The 14,601-nt window shown below is 40.8% G+C and overlaps 1 protein-coding gene across 1 annotated transcript in view; it reads right to left on the bottom strand.

Annotated features, from left to right (window-relative positions):
- The window catches only part of ush2a (Usher syndrome 2A (autosomal recessive, mild)), a 387,586-nt gene that overhangs the window by 138,614 nt on the left and 234,371 nt on the right, over positions 1-14,601 (bottom strand). The window contains exon 38 of the mRNA XM_034017082.3: positions 744-894. Coding sequence (XP_033872973.3) covers positions 744-894 — 151 coding nt within the window. The remainder of the gene's footprint in view (positions 1-743; positions 895-14,601) is intronic.

A 14,601-nucleotide genomic window follows, 5' to 3' on the forward strand; every position in this document is an offset into this window, starting at 1 on the left:
ATATTAAATTTTTAAATGCATGGATTGGCTATGCTTTTATAACTTTAAAGGCTGAATCTGAATCTATATATATAATTTTAGCTCAAAGAGCCAGCTTCGAGTGAGCTGGACTTTTCATAGAGGTGTCAACTTCAGAGTTGTTTTTTTATACACTTAGTGTTAAAACCTACACATAAAAACTACTCAGATATTTTTATTGACCTACCAACAGTACTATACAAATGAATTCTGAAATAAAAAAATCTGGAATACATTTCAAAAACAACTCTACAGAATAAAAAATTGCTGCTCCTTCCTATAACACTATCACATAGCATTGTACTTGAAAATCCTGCATAGCATGAATTAAAGTATTAAAAACAAGCAAATAACCAAAAGATCTTCAATACGATAAAATGCACTAATGCTAAAAAACAGGTCATCTTTCAGAGGTATCAGACGGAATGCACCAAACAGACAATATGCATTAATTACATTGTGTGCATAGACTATGTTTGTGGAACACTTTGTATTTTAAAAAAGCATGTTTATAACAACAATGCACAAATTGTACTCTTATTAGGAAAACTGCATCTTTAGTCAAACATTATTTGTTTTCAATAATCCACACGTATGGTACAGTACATTCTGGTCTACACAGAAAATGTGGGGGGAGGGGGTATTTTCATATGCAAATGGTGCTAAGGTGCTCTACATGCAGTAAAACAATTAGTGAATGCAAATGAATAAAAATCGAGCCATACTCTAGAGTTTCACCAGTGGAATGCACATGCTTCATGTGGAGCTGGTAGCTGGGAAAGCCTGGAGCGTTGTTGCGAACTGGTGCAGACCAGACAACCTGAAGACTGGTTGGGGTGGCAGATGAGAGCCTGGGAGGCAGTACGCCATCTGGAGCTGTTGAATAATGTGGATGAATCAGAGCAGAGAAAACTGTGGCAAACATATGCTGGATAGAATCAAAATGCTCCTTAAACTGGAGAAATGGCAACGCTACCATGGTCTATTTGGTTTAACACTTTCCTTTCTTCTCAATTAAGATTCCTACATTCTAGAACATTTGATTACATGAACATTAAATAACCTGCAATGCCATAAATCAGACCCCTTTTTATGTATTTATTTCAGCAGCGCAGAACAGTGAATATGGTTGTCAGGGAGGAAAGTAGGTTATATTTGCATGAGGCTAAAATCAAAACATAACAAAGGGCTTTTGATCTTCAACTACTTTAATTTTCCAGACCTGCTAACATATGTTTAATATTAAATGTAATCTGTTTCAATTAAATGCATTTTAAAAGAGAGAAGGGAGGGGAATTCAACTAAAACTCGAGAAATGACAGCTGTCCTCAGCTTTCTTTTCTTTTTAAGAGAGAACATGCTGCTCCTATTTTTGTTGGGAGAAATACTTATACCAATTAATCTTTAATATATTGTAGCAAAGCAGGGCCTGCAACAGCAAACTTGTATACCAATCAGTATGAGAATAAAGGTAACACACACTGATATCTCAGTTCAATCATGGCAAGGCCTGGTTCTTTATTCTCTCCCAGTTTCCAGGCAGAGGGATCGTCAGTTCACGTAGTAAAGTTCGGTACACAATACAGGTTTTCATATAAACAACAAGGTCTTACAGCCGGCAGGGTAGTCCAAACATTCCAAGTCAACACAGGTGACCAATAATTCACAACACAATAACTTTCCTTGTCCCCACACACCAATACAGCAAAACAAATCACCACCACTTTGTGGCTATTCCTTCCCTACTTATCCAGGTGGTTGCACTGTAGGTTGTGAACTGTGCATTATATGCAGAGTCACTTACAATAGGACATTGATTTAACATCTCATCCGCAGGATGGAGCCCAAGGAGATTAAGTGACTTGCTCAGGGTCAAACAGTGAGTCAGTCAGTGGCAGAGGTGGGATTTGAACCGGTGACCTTCTGGTTACAAGCCCCGGATTTTAACCACTGGACCTACTGCCTCCTAATATTTTAATATCTCCTGTTGATTACTCTACCTCTATCGTTATCACAATATATATATATACTGTATGAAGCATTTATTTTTTTAATGTCCTATTTTTGTGAACGTCTGCACATATAATATCTGACACAAATTGGATACAGTCACAGACAAAAGTATTGGCAGCCTACGCGTATTATACCATAATTTAAGATAACAGATTAAGGACAAGCATTTAGTAAACTTTTAACAAAGTTTTAATAAAACAAAAAGCAAAATACAGAATTTCTAGTAATTTAATAAATAATGTTTATCAAAAAACAACATGTTTATTTCATTTAAAGTATTTGTTTGTGACAGAAGTATTAGCACCCCAGTTTTAGTATTTTGTGACTTCTCCTTTTGCTTTTATTATGGCTTTCAGACGTTTATGATAATTCTTAACCATAATTCTTAACCTGTTTCACATCTTGTCGGTGAAATCTGGGCCCGTTCTGTCTTGCATATTCCCTTCAGCTCAGACAGATTGGATACACAATGTTTTCTTCAAGAATTCCAGAGTTGACTTAGTCGTATGCGTTGGGTCGTTCTCGTGTTTGAAGGTAAACTGTCTGCTGATCAGTCTGCGAGCATATGGTATCTTTGTATCCCTAACCAGCAGGCAGGCGTGTCCTGCCAGAGTGTTTCCTATAAAAAGGGGTCAGCTACAAGGCCACAGCGACCTTGAAGGTTAATGGTTACATTTCTATTTCAGGGAACCTGGGTTATGATAATAACCTAACGTTCCCTTTCAAGTACGAAATGTAACCATGACCTAATGGGATAGAATACCAAAGGCCAGACTCCTGGGTCGCAAAAGGGTGTATGGCTAACTACCCCAGGACTTAAAGTGGAACAATAAAAATGTGTTAAAAAGCAGAATGAGTGGCTGCTATTAACACTCTGGTCCCAAAACCAGAGTGTTAATAGCAAAAGAACTAAAACAAAAGCTTTTTCTGTGGAAAAGTCTTTAATTTCACCTACCCGCTTAGCTGAGGTAATAGAAAGCTGTCTTTAATGAGAGGAATTTCAGCTCTGCTGAATGTAAGGGCTCAAATGGCGGTTTTGTAAGTGCATCCAGCACTATATTAAGTCGCCAGCGAGGAACAAGGTCCTTTCTAGGGTGTCTTAACCTCTGAGCACCCTTCAAAAACTGTCCTGCCAGACAGTGTGCTCCTGGGGAGACTAAGCCAATTTTAATATGGCAAGCTGAGATAGCTGCCAGGTAGACCTTAAGCATGGAGGAAGATTTCCCTTCATCAAAAAGGTCCTGCAAAAATTGCAGTGTATCTGCCTTGGGGCAAGTTGTGGGGTCCAGTTCACGTGACTGACACCACGTCAGGAATATACCCCATTTATAACCATACTGGGAGTGTGTAAACGCTGCTCTGGCATTCTGAAGCGTCTCAATGACCTTGTCAGATAACCCGAGATGGCTTTAGAGCTGTTGGATCTGGGGGCCACAGAGTCCCCCACACCTGACTCAGCAGGTCGTGATGGGCCGGCAGCTCCCATGGCTGATCAAACAGGAGCTGTGCCAGTGTCGAGAACCATGTTCTCCTGGGCCACTTTGAGGCTACTAAGAGCACCCGGGCCCGATCTTGCCTGATCTTCTCCATACACAGTGGAAGCAGTGGCAGTGGTGGGAAAGCATAGAGCAGAGTCTTGGGCCATCTGTCGGCCAGCATTATTATTATTATTAGTTTATTTAGCAGACGCCTTTATCCAAGGCGACTTACAGAGACTAGGGTGTGTGAACTATGCATCAGCTGCAGAGTCACTTACAACAACGTCTCACCCGAAAGACGGAGCACAAGGAGGTGAAGTGACTTGCTCAGGGTCACACAATGAGTCAGTGGCTGAGGTGGGATTTGAACCGGGGACCTCCTGGTTACAAGCCTGTTTCTTTAACCACTGGACCACACAGCCTCCCTAGGGAATACCAGTGGGGACAATGGGTGGACAATGGGTGGACTCCTGGGTCACAAAGAGATCTATCTCTGCGCACCAGAATCTCTCCCAATGAGCTTCACAACCTCTGGATGAAGTCGCCATTCCGAACTGTGGGGGCTCCTCTGGAGAGCAGGTCTACCGCCCAGTTCCTCACCCCTGTGGTGTTATCTATACGGATCACCACATGTCCCTTGTATCTCTCTGAATAATTGCTGCATGGCCGCAGCTCCAAAATATTTATGTGGCGACCCTCCCATGGGTTACATAGGTTGGAAGCATCTGTAGTCACCACCTCTCTCCTCCTGACACAGCCCAGAGCTGTGCCCAAGCACAGATGAGCTGGTTGTTTCCACCACGAAAGAGCCTCCATACACTGACGACACACGGTGAGTAAGCGGTGGGGTTCTAAGACAGGGTACTGGACCCTGTGGTTGAACCAGACTTGGAGATGGGGAATGCGTAAGAGCCCTAAGGGGAGGACCCATGATGCTGCTGCCATCAGGCTCAGAAGTCTCTGGAAGGTCACTACCCTCAAAGCCACTGGCAAACTGCAAGCATGCACTGTAAAACAGACAGGGCTGAAGTTGCCTGCTAACTAGAAAAAATCTAGTAGCCTTCGTTGTCAGTGCAGCAAAGCAAACACAGCAACGGAATAGAGACACTCTGAATATTGTCCGGTCGAAAATTCTCCTGCCAATTCAACAGCACAGTGTAGCTAAAAAGCCATTAACATCGGCCATGTTTCACTGGTGCGACTGGAAAAAAAACAGACAGCTAGCGCAGTACACTGTCTGTAGAGGGGGACTGTGTACAAAGAGACAGCCTATTTTTATATTATAAATTATTATAAATATTCCTAACAAAGACAAAACAAACAAAACACTCACAAACTCTTCAGTTTTTAAAGAGGTTTTTATCGGTCCTTCCAGTTCCTTGTTTCCTGAACCAAGCAAAGAAAAAGATTTGCGATTCTCCGTCCCCTTTATGCTATCACGCATGACCCCATGGTAAACATGTGCAGCTGTCTCTACTGTCTGCAGCTGCCATGTCGTTTCCCTTCCGGGTCAATACGTTCCTGCAATGGAGTCTCGCCTTCTTCCAGACTGACCGACTTCCCGGCCCGGGGAAAGAACTGTCAGGTCAGCCCGTCCAAAGACTTCTCCTTTCGCTGCTTAGCGCCCTCACAGGTCAGGAATGAGATTTACAACCAAAACTCATTGTATTTCTGTCACATTCCCTTTCAAGTATGAAATGTAATCATTACCTAATGGGACAATTTATAGCCCGAATTACCTGAGCACTTATAACAAACCTCCTGCAAAGAATTCTGCAAGTCCTGGTAAACTGCCTGAAGTTCCAAAACACTGATGTGGAGATCCTGCCAAGGGGAGTTCCACACACCTTGCACACCCCGGCCATTCCACACAACATCCCAGCCCAGGCTGGATGCATCCGTGGTGACAACCTCCTTTCTGGCATAGATGGGCTGGCTGTTTCCACAAAGAAAGTGCCTTTAGACTGTGGTGGGACCCTGTCAATAGGCGGTCGCGGTTCAACACAGGTTGAAGAACCCTGCTCTTGAACCAGGCCTGCAGAGGGCGCATGTGGAGGAGACCTAATGGAAGGGTCTGGGAAGGTAGTGACATCGAGCTCAGAAGTTTCTAAAACGTCATTACCGTGAGCGTGCTGTTGAGCTTGAAGAGCTCCAAACAGGCGGCTATTCTGTGCACTCTGCCATCTGACAGAGTGGCCAGCATGGCCCCGGAATCCAAGCACACTCCCTTAGGAGGCTGTCTGGGAAGGCGTGAGCTGGCTTTTTGCATTATTCACCGTAAGGCCCAACCGTTGAAGGTGGCCGGTGACCAGTTCAGTGTGGGCCTCAAATGAGCTAATCGTCCAGATAATTGAGCATCCTGATGCCTTTGGGTCTCAATGGGGCTAGGGTAGCTTCCATGCTCTTCAAGAAGGCACAGGGAGCTAGGGAGAGGCCAAATGGCAAGACACGGAACTCGTACGCTGTTCCCTGAAATGTGAACTAAAGGTAATTCCTGTGCGCTGGTTTTATGGGGATGTGGAAATAGGCATCTTTGTGACCTGACCTGATTGACTGCAACAGCTGCATCGTCAACATTTTGAACCTCCTTCGGCTCACATACAGGTTGCCTTCCTGAGGTCGAGGATCGGTCTGAAGCCACCATTGGGCACTAAGAAGTACCTGCTACCTCCTGACACACCACAGCAATGTCCTAAAGGGACAGGGACTTTGCTTGAACTGCAGTGAATAGCCAGTTTGAATGGTAGTAAGCACCCAGAAGTCTGTGGTGCACTAACGCCAATAGTCCAGATGGTTCCCTGAGAAGGGGCCCTGGGCCTGTGGCAGCAAATTCCTAGGGCTGCTGCTCAGCCTGTGGCTTGGCCTGCAGCTTCTGTTTCTGTGCAGGGCAGCGAAACCTACTAAAGCCTGGTTCCGAACATCACGGCTTTGAGGCTGGAGGGCTAAAAATGATGTGCCTAGACCAAGGCGGCAATAGAAGCCTCAACCGGCAGAAAATGGGTTAGGCCCAGCTTCTCTGCATCATGCACCCTATATAGGGTGTCCATCGACCGGAAAACAAGGGACAACCAAAGCAAATATCTTGGTCCTGTGCAGTGCTGCTGAGCTCAGCAGCTGCTCTTGCTGCACATCTGCTAAGCACCACGTTGCAGACAGGCCTGTGCATAGTATCTATTAAACAGAAAATACACAAAAGAAAAACATTTCTCTAACAAAAACAGTAATATAACAATTACAGAAATAATATAAAACATCTCATTTTGTGCTAAAGAGCAAAAACGAGAAATAATTTAAGCTCCAGCCGGGGCTATGCAGCCTGAGGGAGGAGCACAAAGTTAGCTGATTTATGATGCTGGATACCTGGGAAGGAGCGACTCTAGCTGCTGACTTCACACAGGCCGCAGCGTGATGTAAAAAGTAACAGGCTGTAGTGCACAGACTCCGCAAAATTAGTAAAAACAAATTGCAGCAATTAGTTTAATATCACATATAATTTGTGTAAAAACACAATAAATACTATATATATATATATATATACAGACGTGCTCAAATTTGTTGGTACCCTTACAGCTCATTGAAATAACGCTTCATTCCTCCTGAAAAGTGATGAAATTAAAAGCTATTTTATCATGTATATTTGCATGCCTTTGGTATGTCATAGAATAAAGCTAAGAAGCTGTGAAAAGAGATGAATTATTGCTTATTCTACAAAGATATTCTAAAATGGCCTGGACACATTTGTTGGTACCCCTTAGAAAAGATGATAAATGATTGGATTATAGTGATATTTCAAACTAATTAGTTTCTTTAGTTAGTATCACACATGTCTTCAATCTTGTAATCAGTCATTCAGCCTATTTAAATGGAGAAAAGTAGTCACTGTGCTGTTTGGTATCATTGTGTGGACCACACTGAACATGGACCAGAGAAAGCAAAGGAGAGAGTTGTCTGAGGAGATCAGAAAGAAAATAATAGACAAGCATGGTAAAGGTAAAGGCTACAAGACCATCTCCAAGCAGCTTGATGTTCCTGTGACAACAGTTGCAAATATTATTAAGAAGTTTAAGGTCCATGGAACTGTAGCCAACCTCCCTGGGCGCGGCCGCAAGAGGAAAATCGACCCCAGATTGAACAGAAGGATAGTGCGAATGGTAGAAAAAGAATCAAGGATAACTGCCAAAGAGATACAAGCTGAACTCCAAGGTGCAGGTACGTCAGTTTCTGATCACACCATCCGTCGCTTTTTGAGCGAAAGTGGGCTCCATGGAAGAAGACCCAGGAGGATTCCACTTTTGACAGAAAAACATAAAAAAGCCAGACTGGAATTTGCTAAAATGCATATTGACAAGCCACAATCCTTCTGGGAGGATGTCCTTTGGACAGATGAGTCAAAACTGGACCTTTTTGGCAAGTCACATCAGCTCTATGTTCACAGACGAAAACATGAAGCTTTCAAAGAAAAGAACACCATACCTACAGTGAAACATGGAGGAGGCTTGGTTATGTTTTGGGGCTGCATTGCTGCGCCTGGCACAGGGTGCCTTGAATCTGTGCAGGGCACAATGAAATCTCAAGACTATCAAGGCATTCTGGAGCAAAACGTACTGCCCAGTGTCAGAAAGCTCTGTCTCAGTCGCAGGTCATGGGTCCTCCAACAGGATAATGACCCAAAACACACAGCTAAAAGCACCCAAGAATGGATAAGAACAAAACATTGGACTATTCTGAAGTGGCCTTCTATGAGCCCTGATCTGAATCCTATCGAACATCTATGGAAAGAGCTGAAACTTGCAGTCTGGAGAAGGCACCCATCAAACCTGAGACAGCTGGAGCAGTTTGCTCAGGAAGAGTGGGCCAAACTACCTGTTAACAGGTGCAGAAGTCTCATTGAGAGCTACAGAAAATGTTTGATTGCAGTGATTGCCTCTAAAGGTTGTGAAACAAAATATTAGGTTAGCGGTCCCATCATTTTTGTCCATGCCATTTTCATTTGTTTTATTATTTACAATATTATGTTGAATAAAAAATCAAAAGCAAAGTCTGATTTCTATTAAATATGGAATAAACAATGGTGGATGCCAATTACTTTTGTCAGTTTCAAGTTATTTCAGAGAAAATTGTGCATTCTTCGTTTTTTGTGGAGGGGTACCAACAAATTTGAGCACGTCTGTATATATACACACACACATACACACATACACACACACATACAGATAGAAGCAACAAGTATATATCTGAACAAGGCTCTCCGATCAGGTCAGTCTTCAAAGGAAAAATGGTGCTGAGATCTGTGAACACAGTCCTTTTGTGCCCTCAGGGGCAGGGCCACGACTACGTCACAGTGTGAACAGCTTTGGTATACAATATTCAGGATTCGGGTCTTTAGGAGGTAAATACTCATACGGTAATGGTTACATTTCGTACTTGAAAGGAAATCTCTGATCACCGTGTGTCTTAACTCTTTCGCTGCTAGAAATCATTCATATATGAACGATGATATATGGTGATGTTAGACACCTATTTTAAGCCTTTTTAAACAACCATTGGTTGCTTCCCAAATGACTGACATCTCCAAGGGCTTCAACAACCAATCAGGGATGGCTGTATATACTTTCAAAACAAAAGTAAAGTTCGCTAGACGAAAGCTAGACGAGTGAGTTTTAGTTTTTTGTATAAGCTCACCAGAAGTCATACTAAATCGTCTAAAATGTTCCTAAACCCGAAAAGAAATAAACAAATCATTAACTGTTGTGAAATATTCATAGGATAAACTTCAGCGATGACTATCCAATCAAAATGCATTTCACTAAAGCCAATAGCTATACCTTTTATTATGACGTGCAGCATGTCAGTATCTTAAGTTTCAGTTTTGATTACCATATATACCATGATTTTAAAGCACAGCATTACTGGAGAGTATACTAAATTGCTTTACCTAACCAAAAAAATGTACCGACCCAAAATAATGTATATATTTATTTTAGGCTCAGCTCACTGCTACTACCCTTGCGCTGACTCGGGAGCGGCGAAGACAAACACACGCTGTCCTCTGTCCGCTTCTTTTCACTCTGCAGGCCCACCATGCAGCCAACTCAGAGCTACAGTGTCGCAGGACAACGCAGCCCTGGGCAGCTTATAGGGAAGCCCACAGGTGACCAGCTAGTCTACAGGGGTTACTGGTGTTTAGAAAGGTATGATACGGTATACTTCTTTCGGTGGATATTTGCCCTGATACACAAGTTGAAAGTCATGTTACGTCAGTCAGACCTCAAACAGGTAGAATTTTCACCACAGCGGAATGGTAAACTGGGATCGGAGATTTGTTATTAAGAAGTCAACTCCTTCAACCAACCTGTGTTGAACCGGGGTCGGAGCTCAAAGAGTAAAGAATCCAAAACCACCAATGACTGTGTGTGTAACCAGGGTCAGGGTTTTAATCTAAGCAATAGGGATAAGTTTTACAGATTTTAAAAGTATAGGAGTGAAGTGTCTACGAGGGACCTGATTAGCAGAGTAGCGCTCGCCATATTCACAGCACCTTTTGTTTGTAGATTTTTGTACATTTTTTCCTCTATGATCTACCATTGCTGGGAGTGGCACGCGAATTTGTATCTGTGTAAATAAATCCTGTGTGCCTGAGCAGCGTAGTCAATGTCATAAGGTCCGTGTGTCTTCTTGTCTGTCAACGGATAACCCACACCCCCTATAACACTATGTAACACAATTTTTGTTCCTGGGTAGTAAGTGTTATTTCCTAATTGCTTATGCCTCAAAAGTATAGAAAATGGCTATTATTCCCCACAAACTTTGCTTTTGTGACCAGGACAGTGATATTTGAAATTTACCTATTTCCAATGAGAAAACGGGCGAATTTGTGTCTTTTCGTTCACATAAAGTCAGAAAAAAACAACATATGAATCCAAATTAACATGTATTTATACTAAAGTAATACAAAAATGACTACAAAGGATTTAGAAGTGAGTAGTTTTTCGAGATTTACGATTATACTGTAAATCACTTTCACAAATCAGCCCCCAAATGTAGTCTCCCATCATGTTCTCATTATACTGTCCTTGGTAGCAGCGTTCAAAGTCCAGTATATCCTGGTGGAAGCGCTCGCCTTGCTCCTCCGAGTACGCTCCCATGTTCTCCTTGAATTTATCAAGATGAGCATCAAGGATATGGACTTTGAGGGACATCCTACAGCCCATTGTGCCGTAGTTCTTCACCAGAGTCTCAACCAGCTCCACATAGTTTTCGGCCTTGTGATTGCCCAGGAAGCCCCAAACCACTGCGACAAATTCATTGCACTCCAGGATCTTCTTTATCTGTGGTCCGACGAAGACACCGGCTTTGACCTTTGCCTCAGACAGCTTAGGGAAGAAGTCTTGAAGGTACTTGAAGGCTGCCGACTCCTTATCTAGAGCTCTGACAAATTGTTTCATAAGGCCCAATTTGATGTGCAGTGGTGGCATCAGCACCTTCCGGGGGTCCACCAGTGGCTCCCACTTGATGTTGTTCCTCCCCACAGAGAACTCGGTCCGCTGTGGCCAGTCCCGCCTGTGGTAGTGCGCCTTGGTGTCCCTGCTGTCCCAAAGGCAAAGATAGCAGGGAAACTTGGTAAAAAAAGTATCCTATGACCTTGATGCCATCTCAGAAAAATGCAGATATGTATCCACTTAGGCAGCTGGAACTGAACTGAACTGGTGGGCTTAAGGCCCCTGTATTTATACTACTATTTATATTACTGGAAAGTTCTAGAAAGTTCTAGAAGTTACTCCAAGTTTACTCAGCACTGAATCTATCTGGAATGTTCTGGAAAATAGGTAAATTTCAAAATATCACTGTCCTGGTCACAAAAGCAAAGTTTGTGGGGAATAATAGCCATTTTCTATACTTTTGAGGCATAAGCAATTAGGAAATAACACTTACTACCCAGGAACCAAAAAAAAAAAATTGTTACACGTAAGGTTTCTGATTTTCGGTTTTAACTGATTAAATCGGTGTATATCAAATAAACACCGGGAAATCACTGGAAATGGTTACTCAATTGACGCTGACTTGACCACTTTCCCTGTGAAATAAATAAATAAAATAACCTACTAAAAAAAAAAAAAACACTTTCCCAGTGCAGTTGGGCAATGTCCCTCCTTTCTAAATTGTATCTCAAATTGATTCGTTCTGCATATTTTAAACCCACCCTAACTACTGAGTGGCAGCAAATTCCTACATTTCTATTGGAGGATGGTACACACTTGTGAGATTTAAAACAATATTACAATTTAAAACAGAATTGCAAATTGTGGCGAAATGTAAAAAAATGCCTAAACATACAAAATTCCCAGAAGAATATGCCTGTAACTATAAGGATTTCATTGTGGAAGACAGCAAAGAAAAGGTACAATTAAAGTGTGCAAGTACTGTCGAGTTAATAAAAGTCAAAAAGTACAAAGCCTACTGTGACCGAGTGCTGTTGAGTGGCGTGTGAAGTGACATCACGGACCAGGAAGTAACAGAAACTAAACAATGAATGGCGGATGGAGCTGCAGCGCTACGGCGCTCAGTGCTTTTATTAAATAATAAAACAAAGCAAAAGATTTAAACAAAACAAAACACTACAAACAAAAGGGCACGTTGGCCAAACAAATAGAAATAAACAAATAAGCCTGCTGGTTTTACCCCAGCACGATACTTAGCAGTTGTTTATATTTTAATCTCCTCTCTCGCTCAAAACCCGTCTTGCCTCTGACACTCTTCTCCTTGCGCAGACAGCTGGAGACTTTCATATTCTGGCCGAGGGGTTAACTAGCTGTTAATTATCTTATTACCCCTTGGCCACAGTCTGCACGAGTTTAGTAAGGATGCGTGACTGTCAGCTCGTTAAATAATCAGTAGCTGATCAGCCACGCATCCTCACGACGTTTTTAAAATGCAAAAACAATAACAAAATAAGCAGCGCTTCGCCGTAATATAAACATAAATCATAATATAAATAAATAATAAACAAAGGGGCGGGACACTCCGCCACACCTACTTATAGAAGTATACTTTTTATCCTAGAGCAGAGATTCACTTAACAATTATAAGTGTTGCAGTTTGAACAGGAATAAAAATATACTGCAAACAATCTCTTAACGATATGTCTATACACTTTAAGGGTTATCGACACGTAATGAATTAGGCCTACTTCTGTGTATGTACTATGAAAAATAATATTATAGTATCATCCTTTTGTGTGCTTGCCACTGCAAATCCATTCCACCGCAGGACTTAAGTTTCAACCAGACAGGTCCTAAAAGCTCAATCAAATATCTTCCACCAATTTCTTTTGGACATAAAAGAAACAACGTCCCAGTATATGGAATTATGACATAAAACATTTGCAAACTTTTAGTTGCCCTGCGATGGACTGGTGTCCCGTCCAGGGTGTAGTCCCGTCTTGTGCCCCTATGTCTGCCGGGTTAGGCTTCGGCTCACCGCAACCCTCTATAGGATTAAGCGGTTACAGATAATGGATGGATGGATGATGATAATAATAATAATAATAATAATAATAATAATAATAATTCTTGAGCCTACAGCTTATACAATGACACCGATCCAAGAAACAGTTTATAAAGCACAACAAGCCTAAGGCTAGATGGTCAGAGTTAAAGCAGACTTTAATCAGACCAATTTTTACTTATATTCAGTGTATTTTCCAGAATGGTGTTTTTAAAGTTTCCTGTGGTAGAATACAGTCATAATTCATTTGATATAACATGTCAGTTTAGATTCTTGCACTTCTTTGATAAATGAGTAAAAGCACATACATTTCAATTTCTTCCTATGACAGCACAGTCAGAAACAGGCCCCCTGTTGTGCTGAAAGACTTGAGTATTAAATTAATCATCAACATTCAGGAAAATCCGAGAAATAATATGTTAACATATAGAAGCGTATAATGCTGAAAAGGGAAATTATTCTCCCAAATGAAATCGGAGCAGATTGCCTAAAGATCTTCTTTGATCCGTGAATCAGGAATTGTCAATCGTTAATTATGGCCTACTGAATTGGCCTGTACAGATAATCTGAAACCCTATATAGTTTTTCAACCAAGTAGAGTAGTTATTATTTTATGCAAATGTATTTTTTTTTTTTACAACTACTGCTGAGATCACAATGTAAAACCTTTTTATTGCAAAGGTTTTTTCAGAAATATTATCCTAAATACTACTATGGATTTTTTTTCAGTTTAAGTATATACACAGTTGCTGCACTAATATATATATATATATATATATATATATATATATATATATATATATATATATATATATATATATATATATATATATATATATACACACACATACATATGTATATATATATATATATATATATATATATATATATATATATATATATATATATATATATATATATATATATAAACAGGAACTCACCCTTTAATTAAAATTTTTGACTCACTTTTTAATTAGTATGTTTTAATTTATTATTCACTTTGTCATTTTTATGTGAATAATTAAACGTTATCATTTGAGTATTGTGTAGAGACATTCAATTACATTTAATCATAATACATTACACTTTGATTAACGACTTATGACTACTATTGGTTGTGTCTTGTTGGCCATCTGCTGGATTGTTTGCTCGGATTATAAGGTACTGACTAATTATTAACTAGATTTAATTGTTTTATTTAAAATTATTAGCATTTTGCCTTTTTTAAGCCTGTGCACGTAGAGCTTGTTTATGTATTCATCATGGTCTGCATATATGAAATTAAATGACTATTTTTATTCAGTCATTTAACAAATGCTTTTATCCAAAGTGACTTACAGAGACTTGGGGTTGAACTATGCATCACAACTACTGCTGCTGAGTCAAAATAACCTTTCTGAACAGTACCTAATGATCTATTTATGTGAATTTTTCTCCGCACAGTATAAACCAATCAAAGGGACAAACCCCAGTTTTTAAATTGGTGTTCATAACAGTGGAAGGGTGTGGGAAAACACAAGGCAGACACAAAGCTCAAATATGAAACACCGGCACAGGCGCCCAGATTTATTATTCCACGTTCAGTTGG

Source organism: Acipenser ruthenus, chromosome 6 (genome assembly GCF_902713425.1).
Source record: "Acipenser ruthenus chromosome 6, fAciRut3.2 maternal haplotype, whole genome shotgun sequence".
In the NCBI taxonomy this organism is placed as follows: domain Eukaryota; kingdom Metazoa; phylum Chordata; class Actinopteri; order Acipenseriformes; family Acipenseridae; genus Acipenser; species Acipenser ruthenus.